The 24,533-nt window shown below is 33.4% G+C and overlaps 2 protein-coding genes across 5 annotated transcripts; both read right to left on the bottom strand.

The window, feature by feature from the left end:
- Positions 1 to 4,782: 4,782 nt before the first annotated feature.
- LOC111699815 (uncharacterized) lies at positions 4,783 to 7,822 on the bottom strand. The gene is made up of 5 exons (XM_023470550.1): positions 7,738 to 7,822; positions 7,105 to 7,156; positions 6,379 to 6,429; positions 5,991 to 6,097; positions 4,783 to 4,972 (listed from the first exon to the last, which is right to left on the bottom strand). Exons 1-5 carry the CDS (start codon positions 7,798 to 7,800, stop codon positions 4,847 to 4,849), a joined length of 399 nt encoding a protein of 132 aa, XP_023326318.1. The 5' UTR covers positions 7,801 to 7,822; the 3' UTR covers positions 4,783 to 4,846.
- A 4,008-nt stretch (positions 7,823 to 11,830) lies between these two features.
- LOC111699783 (uncharacterized) lies at positions 11,831 to 21,204 on the bottom strand. 4 transcript variants are annotated; one of them, XR_002764815.1, is made up of 10 exons: positions 21,068 to 21,203; positions 16,968 to 19,816; positions 16,589 to 16,657; positions 16,191 to 16,301; positions 15,435 to 15,573; positions 14,611 to 14,750; positions 14,204 to 14,270; positions 13,666 to 13,763; positions 12,674 to 12,876; positions 11,831 to 12,477 (listed from the first exon to the last, which is right to left on the bottom strand). XR_002764815.1 is itself a non-coding variant. In XM_023470515.1 (10 exons), the coding sequence occupies exons 3-10, from the start codon at positions 19,805 to 19,807 to the stop codon at positions 12,852 to 12,854; spliced, it is 3,489 nt and encodes a 1,162-aa protein (XP_023326283.1). In that variant the 5' UTR covers positions 19,808 to 19,816; positions 20,836 to 20,951; positions 21,068 to 21,204; the 3' UTR covers positions 11,831 to 12,851. The 4 variants fall into 4 exon arrangements, 2 of the variants coding, with proteins under 2 accessions (XP_023326283.1, XP_023326282.1); XR_002764816.1 differs by having other exon boundaries at positions 11,831 to 12,428; XM_023470515.1 differs by adding an exon at positions 20,836 to 20,951 and having other exon boundaries at positions 11,831 to 12,876; positions 21,068 to 21,204.
- Positions 21,205 to 24,533: the final 3,329 nt, after the last annotated feature.

Below are 24,533 nucleotides of genomic sequence, written 5' to 3'. Positions count from 1 at the left end.
CATGTTTATTGGGACACCCTGTACAGTTTTCATTCTTTATTGTGCAAATATCCAGTTCATATGCTATTTCTTTCAATTTATCCAGTTTATTTCCTATTTCTTGCAAAATATCCAGTTTATATCGTATTTCTTGCTAAATATCCAGTTTATATCCCATGTCTTGCAAAATGTCCCATTTCTATCATATTTCTTGCAAGATATCCCGTTTATGTCATATTTCTTGCTAAATATCCCGTTTATAGCCTATTTCTTGGAAGATATCCAATTTATATTTTATTTCTTGCTACAGATCCAGTTTATATTCTATTTCTGACAAAATATCCAGTTTATATCCTATTTTTTGTCTTCTCTATATTTAAGGAGAAAAAAATCCAGTCTATCCTATATCCAGCGTATCCCCTATAATTAGTACAAAATATCCAGTGTATCCCCTATAAATAGGTGAAAATTTCCTATGATTAGTAGTGGAAAATATCCATTTAAAATCCTGTAAAATGATATCGACGTGTCCACCTCGATTTGTCGACTAACCCTCCCAACTTACATTGCAGTTAATGAAACATTTCTGGTTGGGTTATATTAGACTATACTCGTGCAATGTAGAAAGTTGGAACAGAGAAAGCAAATTATTAATTAACTCATGAACAAATTGATCTTTGACTTTTATATATTGTAAACTTGCTAAATTAATAGTTTTAAATTATAGACCTTTCAGAAATAAAAAAATCACTAGAATCATAATTAGGAATTTAAATCTTATGCAGGTTCAACCTTGCAACTCAATTGCTTCTCACTGTACACTCAAGTTTATTTCATGTACTGTGCCGAATTTCAACTAGTCAGAGCAAGCTGTACAGTACAAAGACAGACTATATTAGGCAAAACGGGACAAATAGCCAAATGAATCATCTCCTTCTGGCTTAATCCTAGAACCGCCCCTGCTAAAGTCGTCTTCGAATTGTTTTGCTTTTTGGGACAGTCGGTTTGTATTCTGCATTGATTTACGAAAATCATCGAAATTTTGAGAAAAAAATTTAAAATGGAAACCCTTATTACCGGAATAAAACATAACTATGCATTAATCTAAAAAATTTTTTACAAAAGGTGAAATTTTATAAATAACATTGTTATGCATTCCAAATTCCCCCACGTCATTTTGCTTAATTGATCAAAATAATAAGATTAATTTAAACAAAATATTAATTGCAGTATACAAACGAGTCTTAAGCAAAAAAAAAGATTAACAATTCACAGTCTGTGCGTATTCAATTTTCAAACGACGATTTTTACGTTTTAATGTTTAATACAAAGAGAATAGAATATATATTAGAGTGGAATTTAGACAATCCCTCGGTATGAATTTTTCAGTCCCTTTCAGCCTGTAAGGGAGTTCAAAGTGTACAAATCATGTAAATAACAATTCATTTAACCACCATCCATCTACCAAACCAACCAACCAACCAGCCAAAACATCAAACCACAGTCAAACCAACCATCCAATTAATTCATCACGAGGGGAGGGGGCTGGGTGCCCCCCAAGTGCCCCCCTGGGAGGGGGGGGCTCATTTAATATTACATCTAGAGATTTCTTGAAAAAAACCTCGGATTCTTGATTTTAGAGGCAGTATTTTTAAAGCTTTTTATTATCTTTTTTAAAGATCATTTTACAATTTTTTTTCATTTCTTCAAAGTTCACAAACCTACAAAGCAGTTTAATTAAAATAGATTCAATTGAAAGGTTTAATGTGACTGCAGACATAATTTCAAGTAGAGTACATAAATACAGTATGTTCCCTATATAGACTATCCATTTCAATTTCGAATTTTTTAAAGCTGTTAAATAAACTTTATGAAATGAATAAGGTGAATAAAAAACATCATTTGATATATAGTTAAAACGGAAAATCATCGTTTGTAAAGTGAAAGGCATAGAGTCTATGTGAAATGATCATTGGTCAATTATGAAACCAGCCTATTTCATAATTTGGGTTTCTTTTAACATTAATTTTAGCTTTTTTTATAAATCATGTTCCAGGGCCCAAAAGGTTATATAGCGCAAATATGTGAAGTACACCTGCAGTATGGAAACAGTACAACAAAATGGCCGTTTTAGACTTTTTTCTAGTAAATTCCACTCTAGTCTATATTTTATTTTCTTTGGTTTATTACAATAATGATTTTAATTCCCATATAGCTAATACACATATTAAAAGTTAATTAACAACTTTAAAAAACAAAGAAATTGTAACGGATATGTCCAGAGTGCAAAACTTGAGAAAATCTTTAAACTCGTTACGAAACCCCATTTCCTGAAACCCAGGTTTGCCAGAGTTTGGGTTTCGCCTTTTAAAACGTGTTATCAAGTTTGATCAAGCTCTAGTCAACTCGGTTACAGAAAGCTGTCGATTGTAGTCTCCAGCGAGGGAGGGGTGGCTGCTCCCAGGGTTTTGGAATAAAATGGGAAAATTTATCCGACCTTTAATGAAAAGTTCTAGAAAAGGGAACTTTAAAACCGAAAATTGAAAAAATGTTTCTGCTACCCCTTTTATATTTTATTTGTATTTGAAGAAAAAAAATCACAAATTTCAAGCCAAGTAGCCTGTGGCGATCATATAGTTTTTATTAGCCAAATTGACAACATTTGTTTCAGCTTATACAGATTATTGGAAAATGTAAAACATAAATCTTTTTTTTAGCTGGATACATAAAGGTTTCATTTTAGCTGCAGTCTAATACATCTCAACATCTTTAAAGTTATCTTATTTCAACGTTTTTTTTTCAGAAAAATCCAGACTTAAGAGAGGTAACCCGGTATTGTGGCCAGTTTTGGTTTCGGAAACCCAGAAAATTTCTTTTAAGTTTTGCCCTGAGTGTTACTATTATTATTTATTTGTCGAACACATAAAATTGGTTTAGATATTAGATTGGATTCAATTTATGCATAGGTTTTCAACTTTTCGAATTTAATTCTTCTCTAATGTCGTCTTCTACACAGTCCCGGAGCTGTAACAGGAGATGCTGCAAACATTCGATATTGTCTTCTTCTTGAATGGTGAGCGGCCCACATTCTTCAAAGATGACTCTTGGCAGGCTGTTTAATATATCTAGAGAGAATTCGTCAGAGATATTTGAAATGTTTCTTCCAAAGTCATACTGTAGAGAATATGCAGATATCGATCCAACTTGCCAAATCAATGGATTCCAACTATGCAAAATTAGTGTGATGTATTACATATAATTTGTGAAAATTTAAATTAATTGTACACTTTGAACTCCTTTTTAGGCTCAAAGGGACTGACAAAATTCCTACCGAGGCCAGGGAATGTTAAAATTCCTTTCTACTCTAATCTCTGTTCTGTGTGTGTAACGTAATGTAAGCCATGAAGAAGCTTACATGTAAATATGCCTGTAGTCTATTTAAACAGTAGGGCGGATAATAAGCCGCCTCATGTATAGAAGATATTTTGTTTGTTGGAAATCTCCTCCAGATATCATGCATCGACTCGTGGTAAATTCAAGCCGACATTGACCTCAAGTTCTGTTTTAAACTCAGGCCAATAACCAGGCTTCATGAGGAGGCATGAATACGATCTGCCAAGATAAAGCCGAATAGATCAGTAGTATCTGCCAGGATAAAGCCGAATAGATCAGTAGTATCAACGAAAAATCAAAGGAGGAAGGTTGATTTGCCATGTGAGGCGGAAGAGAGGCAGATAGTACGTCAAAAGCTCCGGCTTGATTTAATAAGTATAGTATCGAATATTATCTGTTTTTTTTATGCTGTAAATACATTTTTTTTTATACTTTGTGGACTCATGCATTTCAGTTTAAGGCTTCAACTTTTACCAACTTTTCATTGTTACAATTAAATTTATCATTGGAAGTGTAACTTTTTTAAAAATGTACCTCTCACGGGAAATGTAAATTACAGGAAATGTAATTATATTAAATGTAATTAGATTTATGAAATGTAATTAAATTAAGTGTAACTTTATGAATAGTACCTGCAGAGCCAGTTCATCTTTGTAGTTATTGATACTGTGTATTTCACAATTTTATTTCAACGTGTTTTAAACTCTCATATTGCTCTTTTCTAGATACAGGTTTGCATCTTTAGGGCAAATAAGGTGGTTTAAAATTCCAAGAATTCAATTTTCATTAAAATGTTATAAAAATAATTTGGAGCGCTTAAAAAGTCTATTTATTCTTGCATGGCCCAAATGTCAAATTGACCTGCATTATAAAATTTCAACTCTGGCTTGGTAAATAGAATTGTCAACCATTAACATTAACCCCCCCCCCAGTTTTATGTAATGTCGTCTTCAACTTAAATGCTCCTCTCGGAGACAAGAATCCAAACCAAACAATTTCAGCCCGCTTTTCTTCATTGTTCTCCGATAACGGAGTAAAAACGTTTATCAATTGTGAACCATTTCAAAGTTAAACAAAAACATTTCTATTTAAAGAATTAGTGACTTTCATCAACATTTAATTGTTAATCTTTTCAGAAGTTTGAATGTATAAAAAGCGTCTTCGGACTTTTCGACAGATAACCCCCGAATAGGAAAATAGATCGTAAGAATCTTTTCATTATAAATTTGTAAACCCTGAAATAATTATTTATCATTATTCATTTCATTATTTTTTTAGGAAATAAAGAGTTTTCTGCATTATCGATTTTGATTTGTGGGTTATACCTTGTCTATCTGTTCATCGTCAGAATCTTGTGCCTTAGCGACAACAAGAATATTTTCATTATTTATTTTGAACTAATCTATATTTTTTAACTCGAAATGCAACAAAAAGTATAATCAATACGCGCTTTGTAGGTCTATATAAAATTAGTTTACAACTGATTAATGAGAACAGCTGACAAGATGGCCGCCACCAGGGAGAACTGTACAGCCCTGGCTCCAGCTGTTTCAAAGCTTTCGTTGCACTTGTCAGTTGCACAGTTGCAGCTCTTGGTTTTCTGAAAAAAAAATGCATAAAAAGAATTTCAACATATAACTTGCATCTTGAATGCTTGAAAACCACGATACGATGGGGGGGGGGGGCCAATTTGACCCCCCTCCCCCAAAAAAAGACCCCCCTCTAATTCCCATGTTTGATGTCCAAATATGACAAATGAGACATCATTGGAAAGCTCTTATGCTCTACTTTTAGAATCTGCAAAAAATTGCAAATTTGCAAAAATTTTATTTTTTTGCAATATCCAGTTATATATAATAAAATGTTTGCAAAAAAATGTCCAAAAAATGATAAAAAGCCCTTGACCGTGCCATTCCAAATGTGCAAAGAAATTTGCAATATATTAAATAACCTAATCTGTAACTATAAGAAAAACTAAAAATGTGCAAATTTCTTTTGACGGGTTGTATGCAAATAATTTTCAAAAAATTCGTTACAAAACGTGTGCAATCCGTTTCCTTATATGTCAAAGACTTTTCAAAAGACTAAAAATGATCAAAATCTGACTACTGAAAGTGGGTCAAAACAAAGATTTAGTTTGTTACAGCTAAAAGTAGTCATTCAGGCAGTGTGGCTGCAGGAATCAGGCAGTTAGTATGAAAGCCCAGTTTTAGACCTAAAGGGACAGTCAACGTAAGAAAAATAAAAAGGAAGCAGAAAAACGATGACAAGAAGAAGAATCAACTGTATCCAATTTATAAGATTAAAAATTCAAAAATAATAAATTGTTTTAAAAAACGGCCTAAATGGGGGGTAATAGGTATTTAGGAAAAGTCAGAAAATTTCAGCAGCCTCAGACCAATACTTTTTGAGTTATGTTTAAAAAACTATACAGGGGGGGTCCCCCCATCCCCCCAGCAGGAATAGGGTTAACTATACATATTGCCTTTATGCAATAAGCAACTCAATAAATTTTATTTATAAATTTTCAAAACGCTTTAAGTCAAGGAGATTTTCTGGTGTTTTCATTTTGGAAACTTGTTTGAAAATATTTTTTTCCCATGCCGATATTACATTACCGCGGCAACTGAATCCATAGTTGTGCATCCAGGCTCTGCAGAGAATCCGGAAGAGTCAGCACTTACACACCCCCTCGAGTACGTAAACAGTACACCCCCAGCATACGCTGAACATGCGAATTGTAAAGTACAATGTACAATGTACATAGTGCATTGTACACTTAAAAATTGTATCTAAACGTCGCACTTACCATGGGTTATTTAAAAAAATGAACATTTTTAAAATCTTTGCAACCTTTCCGATCGATTAATATCAATTAGAAGTATGTAGCATAACAATTTTAGTTTTAAAAACAGTTTTGAAATATAACATTTTTGCTTTTTTAAACGAATGCAGTTAGAACCGGCTTTTCTTTCAGAGACCGTGTTTTATTCAATGATAACATACCTTCTACTATTGTGCAGGACGTAATACCATCAGGACACGTAACCACAGAACCTAAAAAGGATAAATATTTAGAAAAGGTTCCAAACTAAAATTTCAAACTACATATTTATCTATATCTATCTCATTTTGTTATTGATTTCTACAAATTTATAAATCAATTGAATCATTGCAGATATTTTTCCTGGGTCATAAAATCTGAGACAAAAGGAAAGGAAGAAATGAATTATCTGAAAGGATTAACTTTTCAATAATTCCGGTGGGCCGGTAGACCAAACCCTAAAGATAAAAATAACAAAAGTATACCATACCTAGCTTGGGAACCCAGCGTTATTTATAGTTACTAAGGTCGTTTACCCGCGCTTTGTCATAAATTACAATTTTAACCTTTTTCCCCTGAAAACTGAAAAACATAGAAATAAAATCAAGTTATACCATAATAAGGAACTATAGATACCAATACTACACTATAGTTCCGACCGCCTAATTTTGTTGCATAAAACGGGTCAACCACATACTGGGTACACAAGAAGGGTCGGTACGGTAAAACTAGACTGGCATCCTTGTACCGGTTAGGATCAAGCAACCTTAGAACTAAAGTCAGTATATTTGATAGCTGTTCGAACACTTGATAATTTAAATGAAATTATTGAATTTAAAAAAAAATTCTTTAAAAAAATGTTAGAAACTAGGGAGAGGAATAATACGAACTGAAATTTATTTATTTACCTTTTGCAGTTTCGCTACATTCCCCGCCTAGGAAACTGGTGCATTGATAGCACTAAACAGAAATAAACAATTCAGAAGAAAAAAATTAAATAGAATTGGGGTTTGTCTAAAAAAGAGGCTGAATTAGACCGGTCCCAAATTTTACAGCGCATGGCGCATGGCATGGCGCATTCTCTAAAAGGTCAAAATGAAAATTCTTTTAAAATCTTTTTTCTATTTTTGGTAATACGCCAGTAAAAAACAAAGATACTCCGAAGCACATTTTTTTAATTGGCAAAGATATGAAATTAGTGATGTTGATATTTAACACTTTCGTTCAAGACTCTTGTTAGCCTGACTCTGAGATTAATATTCTTTTTAGAAAACCTCATAGCAAAATTGTTTAGATTTAAGTTTAACGAATTTGTAAATTCATTTTGAATCTTTATTTACCAATTATGGTGTAATTTTGTAATTTAGACACATGAGACACAAAAATTGTGCAGTATAAACAGACCCATTTTGTTGAATGTGTAATTTGATAAATCACTTATAGTGAAACTATTTAATGTGTAATCCAACATCAAATACACTTAATCATTGTTTGATATCGTCTTCCGAATCCACAATTTTCTGGTCCTGACTGTATTTTACCTGGATTGCATCCGAATCCAGGACAAGGAGAGAGAAAACCAAGATGGATGCCAACAGCTGCATTTTCTAATCTTTTGATAAATCTGTAACATTTTTTCCACAGAGTTAAAAAGTGGGAAACTTTCAATAATTTGCACCCAATAAAATTCTTTAGAAAAATTTTTTAAATAAAAAACTCTGTGTCGTTATTTTTAAAGAAAAATTTATCCAATCCAATTAAATTTCCTTTTCTTTGAAAAATTTAAAGCTTTAAAAAATAAACGATATGACCTAAACAGCTCTTGGTTAGAAATAGAAGCAATCAAACAAGAAAGGTTCAGAGACAACATTGTATGACGTTCTTTGTATCTAGGGAGCAAGCTCAATACACGGCCCATGTCAGAAAATACAGTGTGTTCCAAAAAATAAATAAAGTAGAGTTTATCACATTAATAGGAACATTTAATTATATCTAAAAAATTTCAATCGGAAATTCGATTTTATGAAAAATTAAAGAAAAATCTGTCTCATTTAAAACCAATTTTATATATATATATATATATATATATATATATATTTGAACACCCTGTAGCATGACCAGTGTCGGAATATTCTGTCTATAAACAGGTCACGTTAATTAACCAATTAATGACCTTGACTCCACCTTGTATGCGCGTCATAGATGACCGATGTGATGTAAATAATGATAATGTTATAATGATGGTATTTCATATATTAAATATTTATACCTTCAATCAGAACATTAATCACTATTAGAATATTCACAGGGTGTCATTATACATATTTATAGAGAATTAAAGGGGCAGACCATACATTTTCTGTTTACACTTTGCTTTTTTTTAATATGTATGATAATTGCAGTTGTTATTTCCTAAATTTGTATTTAATGTTGGGTTGTCAATCGTTTTTAAAAACGACCAAAAAAAAACGCTAGTTTTTCGGGCTTAGAAAAAAAAATAACGAACTGTTCATTTTAAACTTTTGAAAAACGAAAATCATCGTTAATGATCAGGAATAAAAAAAGGACAAACGTACCTTCGTTAAAAAACGACGAATTAAAAAGAAAAGAAAAGACGACTAATTCGTGTAATTTCAAAAAAAAGACCATATATCAAAAACTATTGTTTTCCTTTTTCTACGTCGTTTTTAGATTTTTCGGTTTTCATTGATAAAATTTTATAATTTTGAACGGCCAAAACTCTTTCCCACGGGGTCATGTGAGTTGCCACAAAAATTTGAGCCTGATAGGTTCAGCTGTTTTGACGTGTATTGGAAGCAAACAAACAGATGAAACAGACAAGCCAAATAAAGATAAGCGAGCTGTTTTTTTTTATGAGAAGGTGTTTTACAGTTTTCTATTTACTTTACTTTATCTTTCAATGGAAAGAAAATGGAAAAATCGCAAAAATGGTCTATGCCTGCTGCCAAGTAGGTGTTTTATTTTAATTTGAAGGACTATTTAATATTTAAGTCAAGTCCCTCCGAAAAAAAATAAACTTTAGCGACATTACTATTCGACATTGTGACCTCTGAGTTGTATGCTTTGAAAATTCGACTTACTATCGTTTTGTATTGTTCAAAACGAAAACCGATTAAAAAAAGAAACGTTTTAGAACTGAAGGCGGTCAATCAAGACCGAAATATATTTTGAAATATATGTGGAACTTTAACACCTACTTTAAGTTACAAACAGTCTCTTTCAGTGAAACCCATGCGTCATCATGCGGCCTCGTTTACCTTATGAATTAAATAATGTATGAACTAGCGGGGAAACAAGAGTTCGCCTGGAAACTATAGGTTTTCTCTGTTCAGGTAAAACTTCTCAATTAGGAATTATTAACTTGCAGCTACGGCACTGTGGTTCTCCACCGAGTTCCCCAATCAAAATTTGGTTACAAATTCCGGTAATTCGATTACTTAGGCACAGTAGTCCATCATATGGTATCCTTAACATTTTCATAACATTTTCATTTCTTTTTCACAATCAAAGTTTGGACTGGAAAAACCCAAACTTTGTAGATTTTGTTTCTTTGTTTAAATACTGCCTAATTATGACTAATAAAGTTGATTATAAAACTTTAAACATTTTTTACATTAAAAGGAAAATATTTTAACAATAAAATTTCAATTGAATTTCATTTCATCTCTTATAATCTTTGATTTAAGCAATATCTTTTTTTTTGTAGTTCAAATTAACTCTAGAAAAGTATCATTTATTTAAATTAACATTTTTCCAAAAAAATGTATTGTTTAAATCAAAGATTACAACAAAACAAACTAAGTTTACTCCAGAAGTATTTCTCCAAATATCTTCCTTTCTGAGCAAGAAATGTTTCATAAACACGATAAAAGGCAGTTTCACCAATGCTCAAATTAAAGAAAATTTAATTATCTTTCGATCTGGAAGTATTTTGTAAAAATAAAGGCCCCAATAGTTTTAAAATCATTTTGTTTTTGGTTTCTTTAAATATCTCAATAACTAGAAAGAAAATTTACAAACTGCAGCAATGTTTTTTAGAATCTTCATTTTATGAACAATATTTTTTTGTTTGTCTACTTATTAGTAAAAGCTATTCCTAACAAACGCCCCAGCCATTCCAAGATTTGTTGAGAAAAAAAAACCATTAAATAAAAGCTATTTTCTCGCCGAACTTTTTGATTGTAAAAAAGAAAGAAAAGCATGTTATGCAAATGTTAGATGGACTTCCGTGCTTAAAGGGAGTGTTAGCGAAAAATGAAAGGGGGTATAGGCTTAATGCAATAAAAAAGCGCTTTTGATCGCTACTAATCTTACTTCTGGCTGTTGCGTCTATAAGGAGAAAATTGTTAAAAACGACTAATACCGAAGAACATAGTGTCCATAAAAATTCAGAAAGATGCAACATACGACTCAAACCGTAAAAAAATCTATTTAATTTCAAACAAATCATTCAAATAGTACAACCTATAGACATCGATTATCTTTCGCCCCATTTGTATATAGTGGATTTTTCATAATATGTTTTGATTAATTTTTTAAAAATAATATTTAGCTTACAACTTGTTTTCGAACATTCCTGGAAAATATGAAAATGTTGTCTTCATTACCAAAAATCCTCGAAACTGCAGGAATAAATGTTTTTATAAGTAACTCTCAGATCATAACAATTAAAACATATTATGTCCACAGCCAGTAACTGGATTGGTGTTCACGGGTTCGATTCCCCGTACTCCACACAAACCTGTGGTTTCAAAAACATCTGAAGCCGACATCTGGTTAAGCGGTTATGGCCACCTGACGGATGTAGGAGGACAGAGGGGCGGCTGTCAACAACTCTCGCAGCTTTCTGCTCAACAAGAAATAAGCTTCAAGTGGGATTGATCCAAGTGAATGATGATGAAGAGAGGAATGGTGGACAAGCAGGGAGAGTCTATAGTTGTCAGCTATAGGTACCTGGGGGTATCCAATCCGGGCTTACAGATGTTAGGGGGCAATGAGTGTGATGTTTCCTATCAGTATGGCACCCGGGCCTCATTCCAGTATATCAGAAGGATTCCTGCACTCTATATTCTCAGGCCTAAGAAGGATCTTAGGCAGCTGGAATCTTGTCAACCCTCTTCTCAGAATGCATGAAGCGTGGATGGATGAATGTGCTGCCGGATAACAACCCCTGGTAGATCAATATAAAAAAAAACAGAGAACACAAACTTTCGCAATAGAAAAAATTCCGAGATTAGATCGTAACAACCCGCTCATGTCCTGGGGACAAAAAAATTTCTATTAAAAAAAGTATAAATTTTTTGCCTCCGTTGCATATCTAATAAAAAATTACATCATCTTATCATAGCTTACATTTTATTTAACTAACACACTAATAAATTAAATAACAAGAATTTAGACTAAATAATATTTTGATAAAGTACATTTTTAAATTTAAATGTAAAAATTAATACAGTATTTCAAATTGATAAAAAATAAGACTAACTTATTCAAGAATAAGAACTTTTGAAATTAACATTTCAACAATGTACATAAGACAGTTGTACAGAGAAAGAATGTTTTCTGGATCTGTAATTACTTTATTTTTTATACTAGAAATAGTAAATGCTTTCCATCCATTACAAATTTATTTCAATTTGTTAATTACAACTAATGGAAATTTAGCTTAACATGTAAATAACCCCTCTCAAATTCCCTCAAATCCGTTACAATAAAAAACATTTACAAAATAAAAAACAAATGCAGATTCGACAAAAATAAGGTCTAAAAGTTACAAAAATGATAGAATTTAAGTCTATATTTATAATCGCAATTAACTCAAAGGATAAGTATTTTGCAATAAAATAATCTAAATAATTGTCCGAATTAATGAATTATCGATTATCACGAATCAATTCTGGGAAATGATTTAAAAAGAAATATTGATGAATTACGAAGGAAGGTTTTAAACAGCTTGGTTTTGCAATATTTTCCTTCAAAAATATGTTCTCTGATCATAACAAGAAGTCTAATGTAGTACCTATCGTCTTAATGCATGAATCCATGCAACGATTTTAAAATGGACAAAATACCCCCCCCCCCCCCTTCAAGCGGATTGATTACAACGGATTTATACAAATTCTTAATCTAACATTAACTAGTCGATAAAGAGATGAACTATACAATATACATTACAACTCATATCTCCATGATCACAAAATGGTTGAATTTGCTAAAAATTAAATAAATTTTCGGGATTAGGTACAGTGAGACCCATAAAACTTTGGAATATGAAAACGACGATTAGCTAATCTTATAACGCAATAGCTTTAAAACAGAATATTAAGTATACACTCAGTGACTCACTGTACAGTGTTCATAGTACAATAGTACTTGACGTCAATTAGACTGTTTAAAATCTATTCCTATTCCACAGTTTTATAGGTCCCACTGTATGTACAGTGGTTAGGATGGTACGTGTATGAGGATCTGTACATAAACATAAACATAGTAGATGATAATAAATTACAACTAGAGAATAGAGATCAAATCCTTCTCACGAATACTTTTCACATTGTTTCAAATTCATTTAGTATTCGCGTCGGAGCCAGTATCACTTTATTGTCAATTATTGTGGATTGATTGATTGATTGATTTAAACCTCAGAGTTAACAGGTTCCCTGAAAATAAGAATAAATTTGATCTATTTGTTGATGGATTGATTTATTCTCAATTTTTTTTTCTGATACACTTATTTATCTAATAAACATTTATTTCTTCGTCAATTGATTTAACCACTTATTTATTAATTGATTTCACTATTCGTGATTAATTGATTTCATATTCCACATTGAAACAAAAAACAATCATTACGTAAAATGTAAAATATACTGAATTTATTTCCTTTATTACTAAATTAATAATCCCGAAAACCATTATTAAAATTGTTATAGTTCTTTATCATTAAACATTAATAGATTGAGTAAGAATTAGGTCATGACAGGAGTTGGATGAATAAACCTTAATTTATGTTCATTTATGTACAAGCAATTATAGTATTTTCATGTTTTAATCCATATTTTTTGAGTAAAATTATGATTAAAACAAAATAAAATAGGACAATGTTAAATTGCAAGGTCTGTTAAGGATTAATAAATTAAAATAAAATGGCGGAATATGTAAATATTGAATAAAACAAAATGGGGATCGAGAGAATATTGAACACAAAAATAGCCTTTAAAAGTAATTGGTGAAGTGAAAAAATGGTTGATAAAAAAAATCGTTGATAAAAAACTTGGTGGATGAAAAAATAAATGGTTGAGAAGACAAAATGTTGGGTAAAACAGAATGCAGGATAAAACTAAATTGAGGATAAAACAAAATGTTGGGTAAAACAAAATGGAGGATAAAACAAAACGGAGGATAGAACAAAATAAAAGGATAAATGAAAATGGAGATAATTCACTGACCTGGTAGCGTGGGTCTTCAGATGGCTGTTGTAGTTTGATCTTGTTGCCGCAGTTTTACCACAGATACCACAGATGTAGGGCTTTTCCCCGCTGTGAACCTAATCAATCAATCAAACAATCAATCAATCAGAGTTTTAGGAATGTCCTACATATAAACCAATCCATATGCATAGCTGAAAAAGAAATGACTTCCAAACAAGCAAAGTTGCACCAACTTCATTACTACGTTTGACCTAACAATTCTACGCAGACATCTGCGCAAAGGAATTGGATCTTTGCCACAAACTCAATTTGGTTTATCCCTATATATTTTAAACCTAATTGTGTAAACCTTGATAATAGATTATTTAATCTAACAGAATTCATAGTCCGAAATATTTAGTGTTGATGACATTGTGTTGAAAACTCAATTTCTTTCTTGATAATAAGAAATTTAGTGAGGGAGAAAGTTTTGTTAAAGAATATTTCTTTCAGAAATCCTTCTTATTTAAAATTGTAAATAAAATATGATTTTAAAAAAAAAGTTTAAATGTTCTACCTTCATGTGATCTGTTAGATAGTAACTTCTAGTAAACGTTTTAGTACAAACTGTACAGGAGAAATTTCTAAAAGAGAAATGAAATTATGATACATTGTATTTCTTATATATATATATATATATATATATATATATATTTGAACACCCTGTAGCATGACCAGTGTCGGAATATTCTGTCTATAAACAGGTCACGTTAATTAACCAATTAATGACCTTGACTCCACCTTGTATGCGCGTCATAGATGACCGATGTGATGTAAATAATGATAATGTTATAATGTTAATGAATAATGAATAATGAATAATGAATAATGAATAATGAATAATGAATAATGAATAATGAATAATGAATAATGAATAATGAATAATGAATAATAAACAATAATAATAGATAATAATAATAATACCTGGTGCCTGAATGCTCCTCCACATGTCGTTTATAATTAGTTTTCATGGTGAACTGAACCCCGCACTCGTTACATACAAATGGTTTGATCCCCTGATGGGTTCTCTGATGAGCAACCAACTGATTGTTCCGTAAAAATGCCTAAAATGTAAAAAACAATATTCTCAGATTCAAGAAATAAATGCAATACTAGCTGAAATGGCCGGCGTTGCCCGTGGTATTATTCGATTTCCCTCCCTCCTCTTTTTTTCTTCTCTTGTCTCTTTAAATTTCTTTAAATTTCTTTAAATATATCTATATTTGTTTATCACTGCTTTTTTCTCATATTTCCCCTTACATTTATTCCTTTTTTTCGATTCCCTGTGTATATTTTTAAATTTTTTTTAGAAGATCTGGGGGGGGGAATAAAATTGGACATCAGAAGGCATTTTTTTTATTCTTTTTCATACTTTTGCCTAAAAAATGTAATTAATTTTCCCCANTTTTCATAAGGAGGAAAAATTTTCGAGAAATATAGAAATATACATCCTTGTTCTCTTCTTGAAAACAACTTATTTACCCTTTTGCCATTCTGCTTTGTGATAAATATTTTTGAATCTATATATATACTTTGCTTGTCTGTTTGTGTGTGAGACCTCACGTGACCCCAGGGAAGGTTTATGGATGATCAAACAAAATTCGATTTTTATTAAACTTTGAAAATCCACGTTTTTTTTTTAATAAAATCCGCGAATTTTTTGTTTTTGTTTTTCAACGTTTACAAAGAGAAAATGTTTACAATTGAAAAAGGAGATGCGCCCTGAAAGCCTAGTATTTTATAATTACCTTATTGCATTGTGTACACTTGAACGGTCTCTGTCGTTTGTTTTTATGCTGCCACATGTGACTTTCCAGATTACTCTTAGAGACGAACAGTTTCTTACAAATCTCACAAGGAAAATTTCTCTCATGCCGATGAACCACTCTGAACAATTATTGAATATAGTGTTGATGCAGATGATGATCCTGTGGAGAAAACTAAAGAGAAAAATACAATGCACCCAAGGTTTTATCCGTTTTAACGTGGATACGGAATAAGTTCATAAATATTTTTCGTATTAAATTTATTTCTTTTCATAAAATTGATAAAATTAATTAATATCTAAGTCATTTTGTTAATTACAATTGAACCTCTATTTAAAAAGGATTCCAATTAAAAATGATGGCCTTAAAACCTTTATTTGATCAACAACGTGGAAGATATCGTCGTATTTCTAGCTTGAAAAGTATTGAATTTTAATAATTCCTGTAGTATAACGATTAGCATAATCCCAAGTCGCTTTGGTATAAAAAAAAACACAATTGAAAATAATCAGTTTTCAAGATAATAAATATGGATATTGGATATCTAATTCATACTAGATCAGACAAAACTTTTAAGGGAACCGTACTTAATCAGACTTACAACACTATAATAATTAATAAGGGTCACTTATAATTACGTTTACAGACATTTGATTAATCAAATTAACGAAGATTTACCAGTCTCTCAATAGATGACGGAAGAAAAATATTGTTTGGATAAAAGTTAAGGTCTTGTACCTGATATGTTTGTTAATTGAGGTCTTGTTAAAAACCAGATCACAAATGGGACAGTTGGAGTACAGGCTCGCATTCTTCTTTTCAGGGCGGAAATTATTTTCATGTTTCAATCTAGAATAAAATAAAATTCAGCAACATAAATCATGTTTGTTAGTCCAAAACTTATAGTTAAAAAATTGTGTTTTGGGGGAAATTTCGAGATGAAAATTTTTAGAGGGAGGAAATATCAATGAGAGGTGAACACTTGCAAATTGAATTTTTTAGGATTCATTTTCAACAAGTCTAAAAACCAGTGCCCCAAAATAAATCCCAGAATACAATTTGTTGGAAACAAATGTAAACCTACCATTGGAAGAGGGGGGGGATTTANCCCCCCCCCCCCCCCGCTTAATATTTACCTGATATGCCGAGTAAGGGAACTAGAGTGAACAAAACAATCTCCACAAAACCGACATTTCTTCGGAACCCTAAATAAACATTTGGTAAAACTCTATTCGATATTTTTTATCAAAACGTAGACATAATAAGACTGTGTAGATATCATTAGGATTAATAATGTAAAAATTTCAATCGATAAAAAAGCAGAGCGTTTAAACGTTTTTAAGGATAAATTCATAAAAAAAAAATATATAAATTATGATAACTTGTAAAACACATTTTTAACCTCCATAAAATCACTACATGATTGTGTGATTTAATTGCCATACATCAAAGTGATAAAAAATAACCTTGTTAGGAAATCCACAAATTGAGTCAACTTATTTACTATTTATTTACCTTTCATGAACCTCCTCCACGTGCCAGTCTAGTTCTCTTTTAGTTTTAAACTGCTCTCCGCAGGTTGGACAGAACAACTCCTTCGCAGGTTTCACCTCGCTCGGGTAGTGGGTTCTTTTGTGCTCTGACAAATTACTGTGACGTTTAAATCCTCGGCTGCATATATCACACTTCAATGGGGCTTCGCCAGTATGAATTCTCATGTGTTCTTTCAACTTTCCGGGAACAAAGAACGTTTTCTCACAATACAAGCATGCGTACTTCTTGGGTTCAAAATGCCTTTTTGTGTGTTCTTTCATCAAGGTTAGTTTTGCAAATCTTTTCCCGCATTCTAAACATTCAAAAGGTTTAGCATTGAAGTGGCAAGTCATGTGTTTAAGCAACATGCTCTTTTCTCCAAACGCTCGATCACACCTATCACAAGAGAACTCTCCCATCTCGTTTGGAAGAAGATTTTTCAGATAATCATCAATACTCTGCTCCGGGTCCCTCTTCAGCTTAACCAACTTCTTAGGGTGTGCTAGATTACTGTGCTCTACGAGAGCATCTTTCTCCAGGAACACCTTGTGACAGCTCAGACACTTGATCTTAGCTGCCTTGATTTCATCCAGGTGTCTGAGTAGACTTGGTCCAGAGTCAAAAACGTTCTTACATTGGGCGCATTTCCAATGATTTGTTGAAGCAGCTAGAGGATCCTGGTTTGCTACTGTAAGCTCGGATTTGACTAATCTAAAGTGCTCTGGGGGCTCAAGCTTTACATGGGTATAGAAGGTTTGTGCTCTGCTAGTTATAGTTGAACTTGGAGGAATCCGGAGATCAGGGAACATGGTTTGTTTCTTAGTCTTGGTTATCATATCCTTCCTGTAAACATGACACACAACAGAGTGATCCTTGTACTCGCACAGGGATCCGTAGTGGAGTCCACATTTGTCACATTTAAACAATTCGTCGGGTTTATTGTTTTCAATAATATTAGAAATATACTGAAATGAGTCGGCGGACAGTTGACCAGTCCAGGAGATATCGTCGTCCTCGGGCATTCGAGATTCGTCAATCGTCTCAACTGCAATCAGATCCTGAAGGGTTAAATCGTCCTCTGATGGAGGTGGGAATGAAAGGATGTGTTGAGGATGATCGAATTGATCTCTGGTTGACTCCGAGGAAAAGCTTGTGCTCACACTCTCGTGGCTAGTGAAATCTAGGTCAGGGTTCTCTACTGGAGTGCGTACAGAGGAGGCGGGGACCGAGGTTTGGTCCAGGATGGATGAATGCTCCATATCCTGCATCAACGCCTTGAACTCCGGTGTCTCCATGAGCTGGTTGGATACAACCAACTGAACATCAGAATCACAAGCTAGAGCAGAGTGGAGAGCTTCAACTGTATTTATGGTAGTTGGACCACCTGGAGATAAGGGTTTACCTGGAATAGGTTCTGACTGTTCTGACACAGAATTAAGACTAACTATCACAGATGATGTTGCCGGTCTAGCTCTACCAGAACTGGATGAAGGTCCAGAAAGATGTGCTGGAAACATATCTTGAAAGTTTATATTAAGTTGAGGAAGTTCAGTTTTCTCTTGATTTAATTTCTCTTTCTCCTCGTCCTCGTCTTCTACGGGTGGTATCCTTTCTTGGAGTTCAGCTCTAGGTAGCAGACTATCCTGAACCGAGCTCACGGACCAAGGTTGGCTAATAGGGACGTCTTTTCCAGTTCTAAACAGCCTAGAGGAATCCATGTGACTAATTACAGATTGTTGAATACTTGTTTCTTGTTTGGTATCTTTACTCTTCTCTGGAGAAAGGTTCTTGGCTAGAATTGAAGAGAGAATAGTAACCTTAGATGTGATATCGCTAGGACCAGGGATGGGAGAAGGGGATCGTACAGTGGTTGGTCGAACATTTCCTACTTTTACAGGTTCACTGCCATCCTCTTCATTTTCTCCTTCGTCGGAAAGATCATCAGAAGTATCTTCAACAGGATCCTCGTCTTCCTCAACTTCCATTGGAGTAACAACTGGTGCTGTTACAGCACTTGACACAGACGCAGTTACAGCAGGAGAACTGTCCTGGGCAGATGATACTTTTACTTCAGACAAAACAGCTGTTGTTGTAGTGGACGACGGAACAACGACATAGGATAAGGATGTGTTGCTGTTGGCTGTGGCGATCTGGTTTCCGTAGAAGCTTGGCACCATCATCCCCGGCATGCCCTGGATCCCCTGGTAGGAGAAGTAGCTGGGTACATTGATCAGAAGTGTAGGACCATTCACCTGAGGGAAAAGTAGAGGAGTACTAGATAAACTACCCATCACATTTACCGGCAGTATTCCACCACAAACCATATGGTTTCCAATCATTGAGGGAACCATTACAGATGGTTGGAACGCAGGTTTAAGGTTCCCTGGTTGGATTATATTCGAGGTTCCAGGGAGAAGGATACCAGATGTTCCAGCTGATTCCACACTGGAGGATCCGGGTTGAATTAAATTTGAGTTTTCATGATGAAGGATATTGGATGAGGATTGTTGGGCAAAGCTTGAGGTTCCTGACACTAGAGTTGATGATGGAGGAATAAACTGAGGATTAATGTTATTAATAATACTAAAGTTGTTCAGGGTTCTCTGAATATGTATTGGTCCATTATGATTATCCTCTCCATCTTCTCTACTCTCCGACCCACCTGGAGCTTGGATATCCAGGGCTGCATCTAATGAATTTGATCCCAGACATCTCTGTGTCTCCTGGTTGATGAGAGCACCGACAATATCGGATTTAGTGTGAATCTCAATATGTGAGACGAGATTAACAACCTCAACCCTGCACACAGGACACACCGTCATCCTACACTCCTGGAATATTAAACAAAAATCAATATAAGGTCTTGGAGTAAACATTTCCTTGGAAAATAAATTCCAACCACCAATTTTTTTTACTCATTTGTCAATAAGCCGTGTAAAAAAATTATTGAATAATTGGAAAAAGGAAAGGGACTCGTTTTAGAATAAAAAAGAAACAACAATAAAATTAAGAAAAATAAATAAAGATATCTGGACTTAATGAAGCAGCAGCAGAGGTTTTAAAACATATATTTGACGTCGCGCTCTGTCGGAGTACATTCCCCCTCCCCCCTCCTCAATTTCAACTAAATTTATTTTTCAGGGTTCGATTAGGTTTCTGGAAAAAAAAACCTGGAAATAAAAACTGAAGCAAAAAGGCCCAATTTTCTGAAGTCCTGGGACAAAATGTCACTGGAAATATAGTCCTGAGTTTTAGATTACTGGGTTTTTTTCCTAAAATAATATGGGGACTGCCAATAAAAGTCTCAGGAAATAAGATCTCACGAAATAAAGTCTTGAAGAAAAAGTTCGATACGTTTAATTTTATAAGAAGGACTTTTTTCTAAACATCTGCATTTAATACATCCAGGGGTTTATCATTTTCTACAATAATAAGACTTTTATCCGGGAAAGTTTTTGTATAAAATCATTCTGGAACCAGAAATGAAGTCCTAGAAAATAAAGTTTCAAAATGGTAAGACTTTTGGGTCAATCCTAGTATACAAATTTTATACCCCCCCCCCCCCCTCCTATCAATTTTGTACATGACTACTAATTTTCAGAAAAATTATTATTTTCTTTTTACTCATTATACTCCAATAGTTCTGAGAATCAACACCACACAAACATAAACATACTATTTTAGGGTTATGTTAGGCTAAGACAATTTCTGGGCCGAGCGCTGCGGCTTAGACAGGCTAGGGGGCCGATCGCCGGGGCTAGGAAAGGCTAGGAGGCCAAGCGCCGCGGCTAGGATATGCAAGGGGCCGTCAGCTCTCTCTTATTTAATACTATAGGAAACTACCACTTACGTTTTATCATGTTCATTAATTTATGAACTGAGAACAAAACTAGAGACGTGCAGAGGTCTGGGCGTGGTCCAGAAATCTACCAAGACTGAGCCATTGAAACTTGTAAGATACGGCATCTATTAGAACTGTTTTTAGATCAATACATATTTAACGCGTATTGTTTAACAAAACTTGGTTTTCAGTGAGAACTTAGCCATTTTATGAAAATAAAATTCAGCCTCGAAATTCTTACCTTTGTTTTTTCACTGTTTATTGTTAACTTTGACACATTCTTAAGGAATTACGAGGAAAATTTATAAAAAATCTTGTCAATTCTCTTTGTTGATCGCCATTTTAGAACCTACAGCTGACTTCATTTGTACCTTGCTGAAGCATATGAACGGTGGCCTGTGATTAGCTGCTCAGCAGTTGTCGAGAGAAAGTTGTCCAATCAGAGTACAGTTTACAACTCTCAGGATTGGTCGGAGTATCGACTCTAGGAGGGGGGAAGGCAAGCCACTCCAGTAGCGCTTCCTATCCACAATTTACTCACCAACGTCATAGACCTGAAGCAAAGCGCTCACGAGGGAAGGAAGGCCAACCACAACAATTTCTCGTCTGAGCCACATTCTCCTCATTTTCTCGTCCGAGCCACCTCGAAATCCTCGTCCTTTCAGCATTTTTTTTTAAATGTCTAATCCTTCCATATAAAACTATTTTTTAAGAATCAAGCCACGTTAGGGCATTGAATGAAATATCAAATTTTGTAAATCAAAGTAAAAAGTTTCAATTGAATTAAAGATTTCAAGTTTAATGTCCTTAAAAATGTTCACCTTTTTCACGCGCACTTTCAGATATTCCTGGTGTAGAATGCTGCAAATAATTCCAAGTTTATAGAACTTTAATCTTATTTGTATAACTATAGTGAAAACCATAGAATTTTTCCAGGTGGTTCCATGGGGAAAATTATAAGCAGAGATATGCCAAATATTTTTCTATTAATTTTATATCACGAAGGTTAGCTATTAAGGAGGCAGAAGAGATTTAAGTTCTACCTAAGTAAAGTTTGACATCATTCTCATGGGTTTGAAGATTCCAACATAATATAGCCATTGCAATACTTTAGTCCATTCATATTTTATGCCCTAACGTGGCCAGATTTTTAAAAAAATAGTTTTATCTTCTAGAATTGAAAACTTTTCAACACAAAATAATTGAAGGAGGAAGATTCCGAGGTGGCTCGGACGAGAAAATGAGGAGAATGTGGTTCAGTCAAGAAATTGATTTGGCTGGCCTTCCTCCCCTCTGCTTCCCTAGCCACACCCAAATAGCTTCCGGCAATATGTCTTAAGTTTTAATGCCTAATTTTATCCATAAATGACTAATAAACTGCCATTTGGCAACATCACTCAAAGATAATTGATACAAAATAAATTTGTATTACTTTACTACCATACTTTGATCGCACTTAGATGAATTTTAATCTTATTTCCAATTTCAGATCATTCCTACACAAAACTGCATTGTTTCTTACAAAGATTGAAATTATCCTCAATTTCATAAACATGTATAAAGAAAGTTCACTGTCCTCCTACACCTATGTGCAAACCAAATTTACATTAAAAATTAAGGCAAAATTAAGAAAAAATGCCTTAATTTCATAATGCAATATACCCCCATGAAAACATTTTGTTGTATATATAGTACTTATTAAGGCATATAATAGTATGAAAAATATTTAAGTTCTTGGAAAAAATTGTCTTTACATATGGCCTCCTTATATTTATGATTTCCTTCAACTGTAAAATTGTTTTTTTCTTTGCCGAATCATTTATAAAGCCATAGAAAGATTATAATCTGCAAGGTAGAAGACTTGATTTAACCTTGGAATCGTCAGATTTGAATAGTTTCAGATTGACTTTACAGTGTTGAATGGATCAGCTATTTGGGTAAGAGCAAATGCCGCAACTCATGATTTACACTGCAACACTGTCTCGATCAAAATGCTGACAAGTTTTGGTCCAAGCTAGGCCAGAATGTAATTACTTATATTACCAAAAAAATATGATAAATAAGTATAGGTTATATATTATATAATAGATGCCATGACTTCTATAGAAATTAAATTAATGCTGTATTCCTCTTTAATAAGCACTAAAATGTAAAGACATTTTGCTAGAAGCTATTTGGTGTGGCTAAGGAAGTGCTACGGGTGAGCGCTTTGCTGCAAGTCTCTGTTTGAGAGTAAATTGTGGATAGGAAGCGCTACGGGTATGGCTTGCCTTCCCCCCCCCCCCTCACTCTTATAGGGACTGAAGAAAGTACTTAATATATATTCTAAGAAACAGAAGTACAAAAACAAATTTAGGCCCCCCCCCAAAAAAAAAATTGAACAGAGAGCAATAAATTCCCAATTTATTATTTATTTTCACATTTAAAACAAATTTTCAAAATAAACAATATGATATTCTTTTATAAATTATATAAGGACCAGGGGGCGTATGAAAGGGTTTTCTAAGAGGAATTTAACGTTTTTAATGTATAAAGCGCGCTGATTTTTTTACTACCCTTCCCCTCCCCTAGATCATGTTCAACCCCATTCATGGTGTATATTAAATTATGGGTTTCAGCTGGGTTTGATTTCAATTTCCCAATCATTTTTGGTATTAACAAACTCAATCAAATCAAAGGCTTCCTTTACCGGTCTTTAACAGCTTTCACCTTCTTAATTTATACCCTAAAGTTGTCCACTATAAATTGAGAATTTTTAAAGAGCTTTAGAAATAGCAAATCCACCAATATGAAAAATCTGCGATGATCAATCAGCCACCTGTGCCCTGTGGAACAAATTAGCTGCAGTGTTTTAAAGAATATTCATTATATAGAAGATTAAGGATATGAAAGAGGAGTAGATGAAAATGCTTTTTGGTAGGTTCTATAAGATTAAAAACTGCCATGCCAATTATGATTAATATTTTCTCCATGATATATAGTTGCCTTACTGGAAAAAATATTTTTATATATGCACAGAGACTGCCTCGCTATAGTCCAAATCACCGCAGCGTAAATTTAAAACTGATGAGAAGAGCTTTTTTTCTGAATTCTCTATTTATAGTGGACACCTTCATGATATATTCTCTATAAATCACATTCACTACATTTGTCTGTAAAAACTCTAGATTTATTTCAATCATTTGCCATATATTATATTTATATATATATTTGTTGTCGCTAAGGCACAAGATTCTGACGATGAACAGATAGACAAGGTATAACCCACAAATCAAAATCGATAATGCAGAAAACTCTTTATTTCCTAAAAAAATAATGAAATGAATAATGATGAATAGTTATTACAGGGTTTACAAATTTATAATGAAAAGATTCTTACGATCTATTTGCCTATTTGGGGGTTATCTGACGAAAAGTCCGAAGACGCTTTTTATACATTAAAACTTCTGAAAAGATTAACAATTAAATGTTGATGGAAGTCACTAATTCTTTTAATTGAAATATTCTTGTTTAACTTTGAAATGGTTCACAATTGATAAACGTTTATACTCCGTTATCGGAGAACAAAGAAGAAAAGCGGGCTGAAATTGTTTGGTTTGGATTCTCGTCTCCGAGAGGAGCATTTAAGTTGAAGACGACATTACATAGAAGGGGGGGGGTCTTAATGTTAATGGTTGACAATGGCTCCAGGCAGGGGTTCGAGGATG

Source organism: Eurytemora carolleeae, unplaced genomic scaffold (assembly GCF_000591075.1).
Source record: "Eurytemora carolleeae unplaced genomic scaffold, Eaff_2.0 scaffold61, whole genome shotgun sequence".
In the NCBI taxonomy this organism is placed as follows: Eukaryota; Metazoa; Arthropoda; class Copepoda; order Calanoida; family Temoridae; genus Eurytemora; species Eurytemora carolleeae.
Note: the sequence above shows the minus strand (reverse complement) of the source record. Positions and strands in the feature narration are given on the sequence as shown.

Coding starts and splice junctions, on each gene's coding strand:
- LOC111699783 (XM_023470515.1), bottom strand. CDS start 19,807: ATGACGGTGTGTCCTGTGTGCAGGGTTGAGGTTGTTAATCTCGTCTCA. Junction 15,574..16,190: donor TCAATTAACAAACATATCAG/GTACAAGACCTT, acceptor ATAATTGTTCAG/AGTGGTTCATCGGCATGAGA. Junction 12,877..13,665: donor CTGAAGACCCACGCTACCAG/GTCAGTGAATTA, acceptor TCTTATTTTCAG/GGAACCTGTTAACTCTGAGG.
- LOC111699815 (XM_023470550.1), bottom strand. CDS start 7,800: ATGCAGCTGTTGGCATCCATCTTGGTTTTCTCTCTCCTTGTCCTGGAT. Junction 7,157..7,737: donor TGGATTCGGATGCAATCCAG/GTAAAATACAGT, acceptor ATTTCTGTTTAG/TGCTATCAATGCACCAGTTT. Junction 6,430..7,104: donor ATGTAGCGAAACTGCAAAAG/GTAAATAAATAA, acceptor TATCCTTTTTAG/GTTCTGTGGTTACGTGTCCT.